The sequence below is a fragment of the Sinocyclocheilus anshuiensis genome, unplaced genomic scaffold (genome assembly GCF_001515605.1).
Source record: "Sinocyclocheilus anshuiensis isolate Anshui unplaced genomic scaffold, SAMN03320099.WGS_v1.1 scaffold29, whole genome shotgun sequence".
Taxonomy (NCBI): Eukaryota; Metazoa; Chordata; class Actinopteri; order Cypriniformes; family Cyprinidae; genus Sinocyclocheilus; species Sinocyclocheilus anshuiensis.
This window is the reverse complement of record NW_015539835.1, coordinates 893,434-915,361: the sequence shown is the minus strand read 5'-3', so window position 1 is coordinate 915,361 and position 21,928 is coordinate 893,434. Positions and strand designations below refer to the sequence as shown.

General features: G+C 36.5%; 1 protein-coding gene across 2 annotated transcripts in view; it reads left to right on the top strand.

The window, feature by feature from the left end:
- Positions 1-21,928, top strand: part of traf2b (Tnf receptor-associated factor 2b) — a 30,322-nt gene that overhangs the window by 6,594 nt on the left and 1,800 nt on the right. For both annotated transcript variants that reach the window (XM_016480606.1, XM_016480607.1), the window contains exons 2-10: positions 1,847-2,067; positions 6,051-6,129; positions 6,604-6,702; positions 10,208-10,369; positions 13,155-13,229; positions 13,434-13,508; positions 15,837-16,190; positions 18,326-18,503; positions 20,155-20,303. In XM_016480606.1, the coding sequence (XP_016336092.1) occupies positions 1,847-2,067; positions 6,051-6,129; positions 6,604-6,702; positions 10,208-10,369; positions 13,155-13,229; positions 13,434-13,508; positions 15,837-16,190; positions 18,326-18,503; positions 20,155-20,303 (1,392 nt within the window). The remainder of the gene's footprint in view (positions 1-1,846; positions 2,068-6,050; positions 6,130-6,603; positions 6,703-10,207; positions 10,370-13,154; positions 13,230-13,433; positions 13,509-15,836; positions 16,191-18,325; positions 18,504-20,154; positions 20,304-21,928) is intronic.

Genomic DNA, 21,928 nt, shown 5'->3' with positions numbered 1-21,928 from the left:
CATGCTTCAGAACTGTTTTGAGAAGGTGCTTAAGTTTTGAGCCATGTATTATTACTCTGAATTAGGCTACTACTATTTTGTACCCTGCAGTAGTCATTTACTCAAACTCACTTTTATGAGATGAATTGCCCTGAAATGCCCTGATTTCTAAGCATCGGCCAGTGAAAAACCCATATCGGTCGACCTCTAGTTAACACACCCGATTCAGATAACCAGCTCGTTAGAAGTGAGCTACGTGCATGAACTGTGTTCCAATCGATATGATCCCGATATGATCATCGATATGATGTGGTTGCATACTATGTACACATCTAGTTACTATGCAAGTACACAGGTATTAGGGCCACTTAATATAAAGTGGGACCAAATTTTGTATAAATATTGTTAATTGTTAGTTCATGGTACCTTAAATGTTTTCAAATGGAACCTTTTAAAGTGTTGCCGTTTAAATGAAACCGAAACCTGTTTTGAACAGAAACCAGCTTTAGGCAGTATATTATAAAACATAATTTGTAATTCACACCTCTGTTCCAATTCCATAGGCAACAGCATGGTAAAACAACTAGAAATAATTAGCATACCAATTTAAATGAAGTTTCAGTAGTGTTAACATGCCCATTATTTATAACCGATAACAAATTAACAAAAAGATTCTGATGGTGCTTATGATATACCTATACTTTGATGCTATTTATGGGCCAAGCACCAAAGGTGCATACTGCATATGCACCTATTGTAGTATCCATTATTTTTCTTCCTTTTTTCTTCTTCTAATTCTTCTGCTCTTGAGTCTAAGGCAGCCCATAGAACCGCTTGGGGGAAAGTTATGAAATTTGGCACTTGGATAGAGGACAGTCTCAGCATTAACCATAGCAAGTTTGGAGTCTCTAACTCAAACCTTCTAGTGCCACCACAACAGCTCAAATTACTCATGTTTATGCTAATAACTTTTGAACTGTAAACTTTAGAAGCAAAATTATTTTTTCCTTGGCTCATGACAAATGCATAACAAAATTGTAATTTCTACTTGTCAAAATTTTTCGAAATTTTTAATCATTTAAAAAACATTATTTTTCAAACTCTCCCTAGACTGTTTATCTGATTTTCACCAAAATTGGCTCAGATCAAATTCAGACCATGCTGGCACAAAGGTATGGAATTCAAGTTGATTAGTCAAACAGTCCTTGAACAATGTGCAAAAGAATTTGACAAAAAGCACGCCAAAATGGACATGAGGCTATATCTCTGGAACGCTTTAAAGTATTCAGACCAAATTTGTTTTTTATGACAACGCTGACCTGAGGTTGCCTGCTCCGTTTTGGAACAGTGCCACGTAGTGGTCTGGATATGTGAAAAATGTTTAACCTCTTTCTTTTAATTTTTTTTTATTTTGCTTAACTTTTGAACGGTTTGCCCAAAAATCACAAGACTGGTCTCTTTCGGTGTGACATACCAAGTTAAGCAATACCTAATTTTTTCATGTCAGCCTTTGTGCTTGTTTGATTTTAATCTTATAATGTTCATATATGCATTCAAGTCAATGTGAAATTTAAAGGGACCCTATTTACTATCTTAATAATCTTAATAATAAGCTTTCTGGTCTTACTGTGCACACAATAATGCAGGCTTTATGAAGTAAAAATTTACAGCATTTTCACATTCTGGTCTGACTCCATTTTTCAAGTCCAACCCTACATTTTTTATGTTGTTGAATATCATCTTTCACTAATAAAGATGTCATATGATGGAAGTTAAAATATTTGTAAATGTAATTTTATGTTGATTTTAAACAAAGGTGTTACAACATGTCTGTTGTTATTCTGCTAAATTGTGCTAATTTTTACAGATGATCAGCACAGCTGGCACTGTGGGTAAATGGAAGGCAATGGCACGTCCATCTTTACCATCCTCACTGGACTCCAGATTGCCTGGGATATCTCGAGAAGTGCTGTCCGTGTCCATGGAACCAAAATATCAATGTCAGCAGTGCAAAGACATTCTTAGGAAACCTTTCCAAGCACAGTGTGGACATCGCTTCTGTGTGTTCTGTTTCAAACAACTCACCAGGTACCCAGGGCAATCCTCTGCCTCTTGCTCTGCATTAATTGCCAACCTCTCCATGGACATTTCCAATCCCTTTAATCCACCACTGCACTGTAGCTAGATGGAAAAATATGACTCCTTTTGCTTGATGTTGATCCACTCTTTTGCCTCTTAACCCAAAGGGTTGTCCTTCGATCTGGATATAATTCACTTACCTCTGTGGATATATTCTAGGATATTTTCAGTCTTTGGAGAGCTTTACCTTGGTGTCAGTCATTTGGCTATATTTTCAACTTTATAGTGATTTTATACTATTAGGACAAATATTTATTTGACACAACTAATGTTGTGTTCATAAACAAGTTGTTTTTTTTTTTTTCGTTTTTTTTCAAAAAGAGTAGAAGAGTGATGGTCACAAATTAAGATGACGTAGAGCTAAATTATTAAACTGTTGATAACCACATTAAACGAAGACATGTCTTAGAAATGTCTTGTCAAAAAAAATTAATGCTGTATAATAATAATTTATAAATATAAAGCCTGCGTCTAACTGTCTTGTTTAAAAACAAATTTGCAGTAAAATGAAGTGAACTAATGAAAAGTGGCTTACTGACTCAATCTGAAACATTCTTTCTTAAAAGTCTGCATGAAATCAAAATTTACACTATTTCACTATTTACTTTTTTAGCACTGTTGTAGTCTTGAGGTGAACAATGAATCAGAATGAATATGAAGTTAATCCATAGAAAGAAATAGTTTGTCTTTGTAATCTTTAATCAAAATCTGAAAATTCGCTTCCACTGTGGAATGGCGTTTGTTCTCTGATGAGATCAGTTTGACAGCTTGGGCAGAGTATCCTTAACCACTCCCCTCCAACCATTAGTTTGCTGTGAGTGAGAGAAGAAGAGCTGGAGGGCTAAAATAAAACCTAGCCCTCTATTCAATATTCTGTTTCAGTTAGAAATATATCTCCCTTTTGTGCATTCATTGTTGGTCTTCTTTGACGAATAGCATTCCTAATTTATTTAGTTTTTTGAAATTTATTGTTCAGTTCCACTCCACTTGCCAGTTAATTCAGACTCAAAACCGCAACTCGGGTGTGTTCGGTCAAAAACCTTGTCCTATTGATAATATGCTCAATCACCTATAAGCCTATAATCTGCTATAGTCAGACTTTGAAGGCAGGAAAAAGCCATGAACGCACAAACTATACAGAAGTGGGATTCGTTCATGACTGAAACACCAATAAAATTAGGTGCTCTGTGAATGGCCCATAAAGGGTCTGTGTGAGGCTGAGACTAGCTTATTTTTTTCTTCCATTAAACATTTTATCTCCCCCTTATGGTGAGCAAGATTGATATGGAATTTGTCAGTACAGGCTTGTCTGTATGTTTATATGACAAATATCAGTGATTTAAAATGTTAAAATCTGTATTATAACAAAATATCTATGATTGTTCATTGTCCACCTAAAAAAATACAAGAACGTGTTTAAATTAAGAAAGTTTTAAATATTGTTTCATTTTCAGTTGCAAGAAATGTTGGGATTATATATGTATTTGTTTTACCATTTTATTGCCTTTACTTTGAAAAGTACCTGTGGTCATAGTGATATTGGTACTAGCATGGAAGAACTTTAACCGTCATTTACATGTGGCTCAGATAAATGTCAGTTTGCATACAGCCTTTGAAGCTTTTTTTTAATAAGTCAGCCAGTATAGACCCTTGTAGTGCCGACGTCACAATTACGCCACAGCATTAGCTGGAGGCAAAACAAAGGGATAACTGGAGGTGGCCAATACAAACCAGCACAGTCGGCTATATAAAAAGCATAAAATGTCATCTTTGAGTGTCAGAATCAATGGAGTACAGGCTCCAATTTGAAATTTTATCGCATACCCGCTGCCACTGCCATACAAAAAACCGATGACAACTGTGGTTAAACGCAATAAAACGACCAGACTAGGCAGAAACGATCATCAAAAATGCTGTCATTTGCAGCGCACACTTCATATCAGTTAAAGGGGTCATATGATGCGATTTCAATTTTTCCTTTCTCTTTGGAGTGTTACAAGCTCTTGGTGCATAAAGATCTGTAAAGTTGCAAAGACTAAAGTCTCAAATCCAAAGAGATATTCTTTATAAAAGTTAAGAGTCAGCCACATCTACCTAAAACGGCTCGTTCTAACACGCCCCCACATACCTACGTCGCTCTGTGGGAAGATTTGCATAACGCCGCCCAAATGTTCACGCAAAGAAAGAAGGCGTAACTTTTAGTCTCACTGTAGTTTTGTTGACACTGCAGCCATGTCGTGAAGACGCTGTGTGCTTTGTTGTGAAAGCGAAACTACTTTGTTTGGTCTTCCAAAAGAGGACGATATCCGCTTCGTCATGCCTAGAGCTGATCCGTGCTGGTCGCTGAGGGAATACAACAGTATGGTGAGAGGCGTAACATTTCCGTCACACGCTTGAGGTATTTGGCCAGTCACAACGCATTGGATAGCTGGCCAATCACAGCACACCTCGCTTTTTCAGACGGGTCGGCGCTACAGAGCACTGAACACCAGGACTGCCAGGCACAAGAAAATGTTCTTCCCTCAGGCAATCTACCTCATGAACAGTTAAATGTTCTACCCTACTGTACAATAAGAAAAATGTGCAATACCACTTTTATTTACTTAATACTGCCCTACATCTTATTCCATTCCTTGTAAATTATATTCCAATCTATCTATAGAATAGTGCCGACGTCACAATCATGTCACAGCATTAGCTCGAGGCAAAACAAAGGGATAACTAAATTTATCAAATACAAACCAGCACAGAATCAGCTACATAAGGAGCGTAAAATGTCATCTTGTTGTGTTGTTAAGTGTCAGAATCAATGGAGTACAGGCTCCAATTTGAAATTTTATCGCATACCCGCTGCCACTGCCATACAAAAAACCGATGACAACTGTGGTTAAACGCAATAAAACGACCAGACTAGGCAGAAACGATCATCAAAAATGCTGTCATTTGCAGCGCACACTTCACAAAATAATGTTCTTTTTAGCAGCATCATATGACCCCTTTAAGGTTAAATAAACTTGTCTTTTGTTGGTTCGGATTATGGTTTGGTTCCAAGTCTAAAGATTTCTCATGCATGCCAACCTAATCATATATTGGGGAACAAGTTAACTAACGACCAGAGGTTAAACATAAAGGAAAACCGTTTGTGTCTTCTCGCTTTTGTGATTGTGCACTAATGGCAATTGTAGAGGGAGGGAACAGTGGAACATGTTATGTGTCAGGTGTGTGTTCAAGTAGTTGCATTTGCTTACAATTGTCACTGTTAGTACATAGTTATAGGCATTTAAAGATTTATATGTCCTCAGTTTCTATTTACTATACACGCTCGGATCTGATAGGTGTGTCGGGCCACTCCTGTCAGATCGTCCATCCATTGAGATGAGTGTGTACGAGTCAGCCAGTCTGGTTCCTTCTGTTAAAGATAATATTTTCAAATAGCAATTGTGGTGCTGGACAGTGAGTGACATTACATATTCAAATAAAATCGAATTTTCTCCAGTCATTGTTAAAAAACAAGCAAACAAAACTTGTTAGCTAGCATTAGTGAAGCAGTCTGGAATCTTTCTGCCTCCACCTAAGCTCTGCCCATAAAAAAAACGACACGTTTACTAACTGAAAAAGGGTTTATAGGATGTAGTCTAAAATGAGAAGATAAAATTTAGTGTAATGTAGTTTAGTAATGTGGGTAAATCCTTCTTGAAATCTTCCCAACCTTTCTTGCAATAACTTTATCCTTCCTCATGTTTCACTTTTATGTATTATTGTGCATATGCTACTTTCAATCTTTCCATTATCAAAGGCTGTATATTAATGCTTTTCCAAAATTGTGGTGTTTATAGTTTGCTTATAGTTCAATACTTATAGTTTGCCTTTTTCGCCATACTCTCCTTTGAAGGCTGCACTGTTAAAGTTTTAAAAATCTTTCTCTTCATTAGCTCAGGGCCCATACCCTGCGAAACCTGTCGTGCTGAGGGTATATTTGAAGAGGCAATGTCAATGCTCAATATTGCAGTGGTAAGTGCCATAGTTGATTCTGTTCTCTTCTTGTTTATTATTGTGAAGCTGGTTCGAAACAATCTATATGAATTAAAGCCCTACATAAATAAAGGTGACTTGACTTTACTTAATCTTGTAATTCTATCATTGTTTTTATTTCCTGGTAACTCCTATTCAGAGTATACATTCCTGGCAAATGTACTTGCACTGGTGTAATGTTTAGCAGTTACAGCAGTGTTTCTCAACCCTGGTCCTGGGCGCCCCCCCCAGCACTGCACATTTTGTGTGTCTCCCTAATCAAACACACCTGATTCAACTCATTAGCTCATTAAAAGAAACTCCAGGACCTGAAATGGATGTCAGATAAGGGAGACATACAAAATGTGCAGTGTTGGGGGGCGCTCAGGACCAGGGTTGAGAAACACTGAGTTACAGGAATACAAAAGGTGCTCATTAATGACGAAAATTCCATGGTCTTTGACTCCCCCATAGGCATTTCCTGATAATGCCGCACGAAGAGAAATTGATAGCTTGCCTGCCAAATGCCGAAATGACGGATGTAGTTGGTCTGGAACTCTGAAAGAGTATGAGGTAAGAACATTATTCACCTGGCTTGTCATATCAGTCTTAAAATGTTTTACATTTCTAAATGCCAACTAATTATGCAAACATTTTCTTTGAACTTATTTCTAACCCATCAGTTAAGCAAAACAAAAAAAGCTGATGAGTTTGATACTGTCAGTTTAAAAAAAATAACATCCGCCCACATCAGTGAGAATGAAAGTCAGAACTAAAGCTGTGGGTTGGGCGGAAAGTCCCAAGGCTGCCTGGAAAGTACCAGCGTTACCATATACAGGGTGGAAGATAATGAGCTTTTCATAGTGTAGTACTTGTCTTTTAAAACTGTTAAAGGCATAATAACCTCATTTTACCATTTTGTGTAAAGATAATGAAAATAATTTATTTTTCAATTTTAGGCTTGGAAGGCTTTTTTTGCTTTGCAAAAGGGCTTTGTGGTATTCAGTATTTCAGTATAACTGGATTCAGTATAAAAAAAAAAAGATTTATTGAATAGTTTAAGGCATTCAGACAGCTGGTGGTTATATAGTGTTATAATTGTATGTGATTGTGTAAGATTAAATTAATGCTTAAAAGTTAGTTATTTATAACCTGTGAACCTAGATATTTTGATTGCTGACAAAAAATCCTGCCAAGTTTCCATTCTGACTTTCAGTCTTGTTTCTGAAATCCCGAAACCTTTTCATGCTTAACTTTGTCTTGTTTTTTTTTTTACTTCTGTTTAGCTGGTAAAAGTATCAGCGTGACACAATTCTTCCCTTGTGACTTACTAAGACTGTCATTGTTCTGAAGCATTAACCCTATCTCTGAGTCAGTGTTGATTCATCTGGTGTGAACACGTGGTGGCTAAAGAAATGAAGCAAGAAATTCCCCTAAAGTCTCATCATGTTCTTAAAATATTTATTTCGGATCAGTTGCTCCATCAGGTGCTTCTTTGCTAAGTAGATTCCTATACTGGTAAAATTACTAACTGACTTGATGCTGATCTTCTTTGCTTTTTCTGAGTAACAGATACAGTGTATCTGCCATGACATTTCCCACACCCTTCCTGTGTTTGCTGTGTCAACTAGAGCTGTGGAATATAACCGTTTTTATGATGCATTGCGTTGTTAATGTGTGAAAAAAAATTTTTTATTAAAAAGACAATGTTTTACGCACCATTACACATGGTAGGGAGCAGTTGAACATTGCTTTAGTACCAACTAACATTTTCATTTTCAACTAATGAATTTCAGAGTTTGTCAGAACGGCTTCATGAACAATTTATACAAAAAATCCTTCTGCTCATGTTTAATGAATGAGGCCCATAGAGTGTAAGTGATTTATATATAGCTCGGCAAAAGGCAGATTCGAACCCGGGTCATTGCGTCAAAAGCCATTTCTGAAAGTCTTACACTCTACTGACTACACCACTAAAGACGTTGAATTAAATGTGTCTCTTTTTAAATCTTGAGTGTCCCAAACAGACATTGCTGGGCAGAGCTAATGTAAATTTCGTTAAAAGTGATTTCAGGAATGATTTTGTTCTTTTTGACTCGTTGGATGGAAACTGTGCTTCTTCACAAATGTTTTATGCGATATTCCAATTTTGCACACAAGTTTAATTTGCAACTTTGGATGGAAACCCAGCTAGTGTTTGTCAGGTTTTGGAATGTGATGTACTGTACTTGGTTGTCTGTCAGTGCAGTGTTAATTGGCATTAAATCTAGCATTATTGTATATAATGTTTGCATGATTAGACGGAACATTTGCACAAAGACACCAGCGGAAGTTGTATGACCTTTGATTTAGAAACTGAGAATGACAACTAAAAATATAAAGAGGTAGTGAACCATAAACTATAAAACTTTATATTGGTTCTCTGTAATAGTTGTGGTTTTTCTTCTTGTTACTTAAATGTTCATATAAAACAAAATAATAGAAAATAAAGAATATACAGTATATGCTATATAGCCATTCATTAAAGCTGCAGTCCGTAACTTTTTTTGGTTAAAAATGATCCTTCTAATTTGAGTGGTACAGGTAGGTTTTCGCGGGAAATTCGAGCATGGCACTGCGTCATTACGTCACGTCTGTAAACATAAAGAAGTTGTCCCAGCTACTAGGCTATCGCATGTGACTGTGAGGATCCTGCAGGTGGAGGATCGTTTATAGCCTTTTCTCAAAGCAGCCAGAATAATTAAATGTATCATTTTGATGGCGGATTGTAATCCATAAAGGATTATGTGTTTATGAAACACATGTGAATGAAATTAAATTATATTCCAGTTATAAATGTGCTTCTGATTACAGATAGCCTGGGATTACAAAGATTTGTACTTTATAGAAAACCGCTCGAAGGGAGCATAATTTGCTTTTTAGCTTTTTTCCTCAGTTGGTCAGAACAAATGTGGCAGACTTGTTACTTCCTTGTTCAGATGGAAATATACGGTGAAAATTCTTATTTGGGTCATATTCCAAGACGTAGGTAAGAATCTGTGATTGCGAAGTACAGTAAATATCCACACCGGTGCGGTGACTGACTGCCACACATACTCTTCAGAACATTAGATTCATCCGCGCTGGAGCCGTGCCGACTCACAACCCACGCAAGCTAGATAATTCCCCGCACAGCTGCAATTCCAGGTTTTCAAACAGAGATGGCGACAAAGAGGCAAAACTTACGGACTGCAGCTTTAACCTTTACATTTTAAAAAGATTAACTAGTACATTTAAATTTCTCCTAGTAGGTCAGTAATGCAGGTTTGGAACTACATAAATGTGGGTAATTAATATATATATATATTTTTTTTTTGATGATGATGAATTATCCCTTTAAGTAGTGTTGCAGTTTACCCCAATTCTCAGGGATTTCTGAAACTGTGCAAATTAGCAGAAATTCTTTTGCAGACACGCTTGTTCTGTCTTGTGACTGTCTTGTCCACAAGGTCATTATGTACTTTCAGTCACCTTTATTTATATAGTGCTTTATACAATACAGATTGTGATAGAAAACACTCAATTTTCCAGTTAATATCAGTTGATCATTGATTCAGTGGTGTCATCGTCCAGCTCAGTTCAGTTCAAATAGTGTCTGTGCAATCAAGTCAACAATATTGCCAGAAATTAGGTGTCCCCAACTAAGCAAGTCAAAGGCGACAGTGGCAAGAAACCAAAACTCCATTGCTGACAGAAATGGAGAAAAAAAACCTTGGGAGAAACCAGGCTCAGTTGGGGGGCCAGTTCTCCTCTGGCCAGACGAAACCAGCATGGCGTGGTTTAATTCCAATGGTTTAATTAGTTTCAGCCAGTGATCTCTTGTGACCATTTAATAACTTAAAAAGCAGGAAATGCATATACATCTCATGGGAATAAAGGACATGAACAACAGCTATAAAAATCTATTCACATTCTCAAGATTATTGTGAATGGGGCACAATTTAGGAATTGAATCCTACACAATACACTAACTGTGGTATTTTTCCATTCAACATAGCATTTGAGCTAAACATTTACAGATACTACTTTTCTTCACTAGGGTCAACATGAAGGTCGTTGTGACTTTGAACGTGTAAAATGTGAAGCATGTCAAGCACTCATCCTGGTCAGTGAGAAAGACCGCCACAATGAGCGGGAATGTGAGGCCAGAACCCTGAACTGCAAATACTGCAAGGTCGCATTCAACTTTAAAGAAATTAAGGTAATCCACATCCTAGAAGTGGTCTATCTTTAAGTTTTTTTCTACTGAGTGGTTTATAGTTCGTGTACTTGTTTTTGCTGTGTCAGGTAGAGCTGCGGAATATAACCATTTTTACGATCGCGATGTTAATGTGAAAATAAAAGAAATGATTTTTAAAAATTTTTATTAAATAGACCTATCATACATATTAATGTATTGTTTTATAGTAAATAAAGTACTCCTACTATAGGCTATTTAAAAAAAATTGCTTATGTCCTTCACAAAAAAAGCACTTGCGTCTAATGTTTCCATTTCAATTTTCACAAAAAGAAAATGCATGAATGCGAAAACAGTGCGGGAAGAGAGTTATTAATTGCAATAAGCCAATAAGTGTAATATAATGTTACACATGTAATCTGATGTGTAACATTATATTAGATCTGTGCATCTGTGCTATTTTGTATATTGTGTTTTTGCTATTTTGCACATTGTCTATTTTGTCTATTTTTATATTATTCGTTTTATTATCTGTGTCTTGTGTTGTCACTGTCAGTCTGTTGCACTGTGGAGCTTCCGTCACTAAAACAAATTCCTCATGTGTAAACATACCTGGTAATAAAGCTCATTCTGATTCTGATTAGGTCGTAATATAAACCTGCTGATGTCTGTGCCATTAATGTTAATCAAACAACAAAATAAAAGGTTATCACTCACTGATCTTGACTAAATAACTTTTGTAGTTTTAAAGGGGTCCTTGATTGTGATTTCACTTTTTTAACTTCAGTTAGTTCAATGCAAAGGGAGATATTTGATTTTACAGAATTCGCTTTTTAAGGCCTACAACACACGGCTGGTAGGGACTACTGGTGCGTTCAAGTCATGTCAGATAGGTCGTATTTACGAGTTGAACGCACATGAACGCCACCACAAAGTCGTTATTACGAGTGGGAAACTCGAAATTTTCTTTAAGCCCCGAGTTTCCGAGTTGGGGGCGTGTCAATGAGAAACATGGCGGAATCGATGGATGCAACGTCTGTAGTTGACGGTAAATTTTTGTTTAAATTGATAGTTTAGTTGTCCTATGAACTTAAATTGGTCATGTTCTTGTTACGCAGCTAGTTAATGAAATACAAGTAAAAAAAATTCTATAATTTTTGCATTATAGGTGAAAAATCTTTTTGATTTGCCATGTTGCATTTAGCTAACAGCTTTTTTTATTCTCTGTATTTTAGCATTTGTTGATGCTGAAAATCAGTTATACTGGGATCCTGGTCTAAAAAAATATATAAAAAAACGCAAAACACACCTGATGCGAATTCTTTGCTCTTCATTTTCTATAAGCAGAGTTAAGAGACCCTGTTGTATTTTCTTGTAATTTATTAAAAGAAGGTAATAACCATCTTGTGCCGACTAAACTGACTTGAACGCACCTGACGTCGTAATTACGACTTGTCAACTCATAAGTACGAACGTCCCAGGAGGACTTGAACGCAGCATAAAACGAGCTTCTTCCCGGGTTGGTGACATCACAAACCCTAAAATTTACATAAACCCTGCCCGCTGTTTTCTTAATAAACAAACACTTGTTACTGTTATAAATTAAACAATTACTCTACAAAAATGCTACAGTGCAATCATGTATTCTGCTGTACCTAAAGCTTTACTAAGGATAAAAACGTATACCAAAAGCTAACATAAACAGCAGTAGCATTTACAAATAACAGCGTATCTAAAAAGTATGAGACCACTAAAACAAAAAAAACATACCATTCTGAAACCTCCTGTAAGAGCCATGCTTGCACAGGTTCTGCTCGATTGTCTTCACTAATATTCTCTGGGTCTAATTCGGGCTCAAATTGACAAGGCATTATTGACGCCATTGTTTACAATACACCGGAGCACATACAACTACCCGTATTGGTAAGGGGCATGATATTTTCAGACAACGTGCACTAGGCGGTTAGTGAATCACAACAAACTGGGCCAGCTAACCAATCTGAGCTCATTGCGTATTTCTGAGGGAGGGGCTTCATAGAACCAGGAAGTCAGGAAGTTCGAAAAAAGCTGATTTACCCCCCCTTTAATAATAATATTTTTATTTATAATTAATACACTAAAGACTATGCAGTAACTTCTACATTTGAATATTTGGTTTCTGTATTATTTCTTTAATGATTCTGTTAAATAGATTACAATTAAAAAATGTAAAGCACTGTTCATTTAATTTGTTTCTTGTACTTGTTCTACTGTTTGTTATTTGCATCTTCGTTCTTTATTAAAGACAAAATAACAAAAATAACTATATTGTGATTATTATTATTATTATAATATTATTAATAAAAGAATTGGAGGAAAAGATGCACCCTGATACATCAAGAATTGCTTTATAATCAAATTGTTACCTTTTGAATGGTCATCGAATCAAATCGAATTATGAGGCAAGTAAAGATTCACACCCCTAGTGTCAACAGACTCAAGCTGTTGCAATATTTAATTTAACTAGCTTGCTATTAGGGCAAAGGGTAATGAAGTGTTTTTTTTTTTTTTTTATTAACTCCTCTATAAAAGCATTGCATAATACATCATAGAATGTGACTGAATTCATTATGGAATTTTTCTTGTACAGGATAGTTGAACTGAAATGAATGATTCTTATCATTTACTTTCAACTCATAAAGTAAATTATGAATGATTAAGTAAATGAAATGCTTAGGGGTTGAAGCACAAAGGGTGAGCAAAATAGTTGTTGTTGATATCATATCATCTTTGCTGATTCTCCTTCATTCATTACTCTTTTCTGTCACAGGCCCATGATGAAATATGTCAGAAGTTTCCCATGCAATGCAAAGACTGTGGTAAGAAGAAAATCCCCAGAGAGAAGGTTGGTCTGAGTTCTCAGCCATAAATGGTTTCTGCTTGAATTACAGTATTTGTCAGTATGAATGTAAACACTGTTAAATATATATTAACCTCGGAAACATGTTTTTTTCATTCACACAATGCTTCTAATCATGTGTTGTCATAATCATGTGTTGACTTTTTTCTGACTTTCTCCCCTGTTTTTTTTGTTGTTGTTTTTTTGCAGTTTCAAGAGCACATCAAGTCTTGTGCAAAGTCTAAATCTGCGTGCCAGTTCAGTGAGATTGGCTGCAGGGCAGTGGTGTGTATTTGTTTCTCATGAATGTAGTTAAATTCAGAATAGAATTGAGGCTGTGTGAGAAAATATTGTTCAAAGAAGATCTACTGCCTATTTGCGGAGTAGAAAAATGCCAAGCATTTCTGAGTTGCCTAGTTAATTAGCTTGTTGAGAATTTAGTGTTACAGTGTTAGCCAGCAGAAAGTATTTTATTTCATTTGTAGTATTTTGTGACTAAAACGTTCTTTAAGCCGTTCTGAAATTCTTCTTAACTTTCAAAAGCCTTGAAATAATTTTGTCACAACTAATAATTTTTGTCAGAACTACTGCATCTATTTGAGACTTTCAATTTGTGCATAGTTTTCCACATGGCTTTAAAATAGAACCAAATTATGTAAATAGTCTGGAGTGTGGGTTAGAAAAGTCCCAAACTTAATGACATTGCTAGGTATTAAATGTATGCAGTACTGTAATTTGTGTACTTGTAGGTTGGTGAATCATTGGGGCGAGTTTAAGCACTCAAAAAACTCCCCTTATAATCAGTAAAGCTGTCTATACACTGTTTGATGAATAAATCTCCAACTTGCATCATACGTACATCTGCACTTTGTTTATGATGAGAGAATACACTCAGCGAGTGCATGCACTGAACAAAACTCCGGTGTTTCAGCGATGACTCATCTATACGCTTCTGATTGGCCGTTGCGTTCATAAACTCAACAGACTTGTGTGTGATTGGTTATAACGCGCAACACTGTAAAAACGCGGAAAAAGATTCATGGTGCAACATTGAGCAGATCTGAATTTAATGCTGCAGTCGAGTCAACACTTTTAATTTCATTTTCATTTTATTCACGACTGCCGTAATGGATTTAGTTTAACTGCAGCAGCATTTTTGTCCACGTGTGTTGCCATAGTTTCTGCAAGCGGAAACTGATTGCGCGGATATTACGTCATTTGATAGGTGACAATGAACCGGGATGAGCCATTATTTAAAATTTGAATTTCTCTGGATTTACAAATCCTTGGGAACTTTTGGGATAATGTAAGTGCACAACTGCATGAAATATATAACAATGTGCAAGTGGTTTTTGGATATTTTATTCTTACATTCTTACATTAATCTTACATATTGTGCCTTTAAATGACGCGACGCTCTGCCCTCTGTGTATGACGCTGCTCCCATTAAGCACTGTTAGAAGTGGATGAAATGATTCAGCATTTCGACACTTCCGTAAGGATTCGTTAAATTTGACAAAGCGGTTTAATAAAGGATGTTTTGATCTTGTGAATTAGCTAATTTTACTATGCCAATATTTTTTAATTGGCCTTTAAAGTTTTATATGGGAATATTACACAACACACTGATTCTTTAACAATGCATTGTCGCAAAAACACACACCTTTTGGACCAAATTTGCAGCATGATTTCTCGACTGCCACAAATACTGCCCTAACAAAATACTGATTTTGTGCACTTTTTACTTGTACAACTATTTTAAACTGGCCTTTGAACTTGGCTTTAATGCATGGCAAAAAAAAAATCGTTACCTTGCCAAAGCACTAACAGAACCCATTGATCTAATGGTGTTGTTAAGTGCTCCAAATGCAAGTGTTGCATGCAACAATCTGGCAGCAATTGACAGCACTCTGATCCAATGGCATACGGGCATCGTCAGATTGACAGTACTCTAGCCCAATGATGTTGGAGCATCCATTGGGGGCGGCAATCATATTTCAGGATGGCAAACCCTGCTAAAATGTAGTGCAAGTACTTGCGCTCATTGGCGCCCCCCTCCTGCTGGTGGTGCCTGTGGCGACAGCCTAGTTTGCCTATGCCTAGAAACACTATTCAAACAATGATTTAGAGACAACTGCAAAACAACTTATACAGTACCAGCCTGACAGCGAAGGACTTCACTGACTCCTACCTATATCATTTCAATGATTATAGACATTACCAATGGCAATACAGTATTGTAAACTACAGCCTATAAAGAATATTGCAAATGCCACTTCACTCACCACTAACACTATCATTCAGTATTTTCAGTTAAAAAAATAAAAAAATAAATATTATACTGCCACTCCAACACTTTGATCAGACAGTCTGCCTTTTATACTGAATGCAGGAGCAGATAATGCACCTTTTCTGACTGAAACAATATCATACATTGTTGCTAAAACTATTGCAAATTATAGTCCCAATCATAAATTTTACCCTATGGTAACCAAAGGACATATTTCAACGTAAATGAATAAAGTAATTTTAACATCAAAGAAGTGCTTTTACATAATTTTATGTAACCCTTTTTAAAGTAGTATTAATATAGTTTTTTTTTTTCTTGCATAGGTTGATAATGGTAAGCAGCAGGAGCATGAGCAGACCAGCGTGATGGAACATTTGCGTCTCATGCTGGGTGCGCTGTCCTCCGTGCGCCTGCGGGCTGAGGGGGCTGGAGAGTGGCAGGAAGATTCCGGACTGGGATTGTATCGTGGACCTGAAGACGCACCTCCAGCGGGGGCTCATGCTGTTGCCCCTAATGCAGGAAGAGGAGGCGGTCCTGGTGTACAGCAGAAAGTCACAGCATTGGAGAACATAGTGTGTGTGTTGAATAGGGAAGTGGAGCGCTCGGCCCTCACCATGGAGGCTCTATCCCGGCAACATCGGCTAGACCAGGAGAAGATAGAGAATTTGGCAAACAAGGTACTACGCACACTTTGCAGGAAATTATACACTTATATAGTTCAGATCAAACGCTCGTTAAGTTTCGGACAGCAGAGATGGTTTTGATGCTCTGCTGTGTGTCAGAGCATGATGCGAGGCTCTCACCTTGCAGGTAACACATTATGATGTATTGACCGATCTTGTTTTATGATATGCTGGTGGAACATTTTACTTCAGGGGATAGTTTACACAAATTTGTCTGTCATATTTTACTCTTCCCCCTTGTAGTTCCAAACCCTGTATGCTTTTTTTCTTCCGTGGAACACAAAGAAATTCTGAAGAACTTTTCAATATAATAAAAGTGAAGGGGGGCAGATCTCCAAAATTGGCAAAAAGCAATATACAGTGATAAGTGGTCTATACGACTTCTGAAACGTTGATATGTTTCTGTGAGTTATGACTGAAATTTAAATCATTCACTGAAAATCTGTTTTTTTAAATGCCTTGTTTTTAAAATAAATCTTGAATATTCAAACTTCGCTTTTAGATAAATATTACCTTAGATTAGTAATATGTACCCTTAAGGTAAAAAAATGATATAAAGATGTTGCTTTAAGCGCACTGCCCCAGTACCAAGGTATTCCCCTAAAGGGGAGTTCTGTGTTTTCCACGGAAAAAAAGTAAGTCATACTAGCTTTGAAAGTCAGTTTATATTAAAAAAAGCTTTACTACAAAAGCTAAAGTTATTAGCGAGATTTGCCTCCATTCGCTGTTACTTGTGAAACAAGAACGTGAGTTTTTTTCCTCCTTCAGCAGAAGAGCCTCTGCTGTCTCTGCCATCAGCCTTCAGTCACATGGGATATAAAGTGGAGACCATCCAAGACTTTCTGATAATTGATCAGTTGATCATTGGGTTAAAAGAGTACTTTAACCAAAAATTAAGATGAAATGTTGACAGAAATTGTCCTTTAAAGGAATAGTTCAGCCAAACAATGAAAATTTGCTGAGAATTTACTCACCTTTAGGCCATCCAAGTTGTAGATGAGTTTGTTTCTTCATCGGAACAGATTTTGACAAATTTGTCTTTGTCACTTGCTCACCAGTGGATCCTTTGCAGTGAATGGGTGCCGTCAGAATGAGAGTCCAAACAACTGATAAAAACAACAATAATCCACAAGTAATCCGGCCGATCAATTAGTCCAGTCTTGTGAAGTGAAAAGCTGCTTGTCTGTAAGAAACATTCAAATCCATCAAGGCATTTTAACTTTAAACCGTTACTTCTGGCCAAATTACCAGTCCTAGTCCATAACAACACTTCCTCCAGTGAATGAGTCTATTCCCTGTTGTCCTCTAACATCAAAATCCACAGACATATTTGTTTAGAACTTTTTTTGTGCTTGTAAACAATCTGTGCACATTTCTCTCCTGATTCAGAAGAGATGACTTGTTCACAATAAAAATAATATGGATAGAATATACTCGTATTTTTAGCCGGAAGCAATGGTTTGAAGTTAAAACATCTTAGTGATTAATTTGCTTATTACAAACACGTAGCTTTTCACTTCACAAGATGTTATTTGATGGACTGGAGTCGTGTGGATTACTTATAGATTATGGTGATGCTTTTAGCAGCTGTTTGAACTCTCATTCTGACGGTACCCATTCACTACAGAGGATCTATTGGAGAGCAAGTGATGTAATACTAAATCTGTTCCGAAGAAGAATTGTCTGAGGGCGAGTACATTTTCATTTAACTATTCCTTTAATGACAAACCTACTCTTTTAACAATTACCATAGACACCAGTGAACCAAAGACCTTGTACCAGTGTCGCCAAGAGCTGCTCATGAAATTACATCTAAGAAAGACACAATAGACTGTTTATTTATTCTACACGTCAGCACATCATTATACTTAAGCTACACTGCTGTTTAGCAGTTGATTATCATAGAACCTATCATAGGTTCCTATCATAGAACCATAGACTCCATTGAACAAAAGGTCATTTGTCGATACGAGTGTCACAAACTTTCTTAAATCTCAGACACAAATAATAAAGGATTGTGTAGATATATCCTTTAAATGTTAGTATGTCATTATTACATTATTACAACAATGTTGCTTCTTGGCAGTTTCATAACCCTGTTTCTCATCTGTGTTTGGTGACTCTTGAAGGTGCGACAGCTGGAACGGACTTTAACCATGCGAGATCTGCAGTTAGCAGATTCGGAGCAGTCCTTGCGGGAGCTGCAGTTTTGTACACATGATGGAGTTTTCATTTGGAAAATAGCAGACTTCTCTCGTCGCAGACAAGATGCAGTGGGGGGCCGGGCACCTGCCATGTTCTCACCTGGTAAGGTTAAAATCAGATTAAAGGACTGTTGCAGGTCCAATACAGGTTAAGATCGATTGACAGCATTTCCTGCATTTAGTCGATTCTTTTTATTATTGTAATTGAATATTTCTGTGTGTTATTGTAAATATTTATTTATTTTTATTACCAAGGGGTGACTATTTGAGAATAATCTATACAATGTTTACATGGTCATTAGATGCTGATGATTTAACTTAACTTGTGCACTGGGAATGTTCTAGGTTGCATTTTGTAAATTGTACTGCAAGTACAACTTGTCTGGTTTCATTCTGAGGGTCTTGACCCTTTGTGGTACAACGCCCTGACTTGGAAATTTTTCAAGCTTATGTGAAGGTTGTTTATATAGCAGACCTATCATGTTCCTACATTCATTTTCATTTTATGACATTTGGATCTTCCTCTATTTGGCAGAACTGCTGACTTTCACTTTCGTAGTGTCATCAAGTTCATCAAGAGCCCTGAGGTCTCTCTAGCCCAGGGCTGTCCAAACTCGGTCCTGGAGGGCCGGTGTCCAGCAGAGTTTAGCTCCAACCCTAATTAAACACACCTGAACAAGCTAATCAAGCTCTTACTAGGCAGAGAAACTTCCAGTCAGGTGTGTTGAGGCAAGTTGGAGCTAAACTCTGCAGGACACCGGCCCTCCAGGACCGAGTTTGGACAGCCCTGCGCCAATCTGATATTTACTGAAAAACAGAGCTACACTCTGCAGGACACCGGCCCTCCAGGACCGAGTTTGGACAGCCCTGCGCCAATCTGATATTTACTGAAAAACAATACCATTCAAAAGTTGGGGGATTTTTTTGTTTATTTATTTATTTTTATTTTTTGGAAGAAATACTTTAGCAAGGATGCATTAAATTCAAAATTATGACATTTATAATGTTACATGTAATTCATATTTAAAATAAATGCTTTCTTAACTTTTTATTCATCAAAAATTTTTGAAAAAGATGCATCACAGTTTCCACAAAACTTGTAAGCAGCACAGCACTGTTTCAGCATTAATAATAATATAAATTGTTACTTGAGCCCCAAATCAGCATATAAGAATGATTTCTGAAGGGTCTTGTAACACTGAAGACTTGGAGTAATGGCTGCTGAAAATTCAACTTTGCCATCAAGAATAAATTACATTTTAATATATATCAAAATAGAAAACATTTATTTGAAATTGTAGTAATATTTTACAATTTATTGTTTTAATTAGAGATTTGAGCATATTAACCACCCCAACTTCTTAATGTGTGTTTATAAACACACGCTTGATAACTTGATATAATTATATCAGTTAAATAATTTCAGTTATATCAATTAATTTAAATTAAACTTAGTATAATTTATATAATTATTATTTTTTTAATTATATTTAATTGTATTTTAAAATATATTAGTAAAAACTCAAGTGTTATTTGTCTTTTATGCCAAAGTAAAGTTCAGTTAAATCTGTTAATTAAAACTAATTCTCAATCCGAGAAGCAGTTTTACATTTTTGGGAGTCTTGGGAATGATTTCTTCCCATTCAGTGTTCGAAGCTGATTTTAGTAGCATATTAGCATTTTAGTCACCTTTAGTAATATTTTTTCCCCTGAGTCCTGGTTAAATTTTGATCTATTTTTCTTTTATTCTCTAGCGTTCTACTCCAGTAAATATGGGTATAAGATGTGTCTGAGACTCTACCTGAATGGTGATGGCACAGGTCGGGGCACTCACCTTTCTCTGTTCTTTGTGGTCATGAGGGGCAAATATGATGCACTGCTGAAGTGGCCCTTTAGCCAGAAGGTAAATTATTTGATACTATTTTTGATATTTTATTTAGGGATGTGATATCAACTAAAGCATCACAATACCACTCGTGTTGTTTGGATGCAAACTTTTATAGCAGGGACTGAATGTTGTGGCTATTTTGTTGTACACTACAGTTTATATAAATATATTGTATTGAATATTACATGCACAACTGACTGTTAATAAGCAGACTGTTAAATTAATTAAGGTGTTGGAGGTTGTGAAAATAACTGTTTTAAGTAAGGCTTAGTATTGTGGGTTAAACTATTTTAAGGTGATGTTGCTACAGTGTAGACATAAGCAGTAATATTATATATCTATATGTAATTAATGTAACTACAGGGTTACATAAACTACTAATGGGTTAATGCTAGGAGTAGGGTTTGTTTTATGGTTAGTTACTTGTAATTATGCTTGCTTTTTATTTCTATAGCAAGTATGTATAATGTTTAACTACGTGTTAGTTTAAAGAAAGTGTTAGGCTTGTTTCACACCGCATGCATAAGCAGAATGTATTTATTCGGTGCCCATTTTAACAGGTTAGAGCATTTACACAGCACACAGAGATAGCAGGAGCAAAGCAGAAGTGGCAGTCTATTTTTTTTTTTCTACACCGCTCACTCTGAATTAAAGCCACAGTGCATTGTTCTTGGTTAAAATAGACCTCAGTTACCACGAAAACTAACTAATTTTACCATAAAATCAAATAAGTGAGGTGTTCCATTTTTCTCAATCACCGTATGACATTCAGCGCTGTGAAAAAAAAAATAAAAAATCACAAACTCATCATTGCCAGGAGTTTTTGTCCAAACTTCAATGGCCTGTTTAAAGGATTAAAACTAGAGGTATATTTAACTTTAAGATTACATTTATCATGTAAACTACGTATATACAGTGGATATAGAAAAGAATCAGCCCCCCTTTAAAATAATCACATTTTGTTGCTTTGAAGCCTGAAATGAAGACAGACAGGTTTTTTTTTTTAATCCAGCTGTCTTTACTCAGTGCAACTTATAACATCCAAGTGAAAGATATAACACCAACATGTCAGAAAAAATAAAAATAAAAAATTCCACAGAATTTCAATGGGTTTTAAGTCTGGGCTCTGACTAGGCCATGCAAGGACATTCACCTTTTTCTCCTTCAACCACTGTGTGCTCAGTTTTTTTCACAGCTGTGTGATTTGGGTCATTGTCCTGTTGGAAGGTAAACCTTCTTCCCATTGACAACTTTCTGGCAGCGGGCAGCAGATTTTCCTCAAGAATTTGATGGTATTTTGCCCCATCCATTTTTCCTTCTATCCTGACAAGTGCTCCAGTCCCTGCTGCAGAGAAACAGCCCATAACAGAACATTACCACCTCCATGCTTTACTGGAGGAATGCTGTTATTTGGATGGTGAGCTGTACTGGATTTCCGCCAGACCGTTTGGTGTTGAGGCCAAATGATTCAATTTTAGCCTCATCTGCCCCAGAATCTTCAAGGTGTGTTTTGGCAAAGCTCAGTTGTGTCTGCATGTGGCCTTTCTTGAGGAGTAGCTTTTTTCTTGCAACCTCCCATAAAAGCCACATTTGTGGAGAATGTGTGATATTGTTGTCACATGCACACAATGACCACTCTT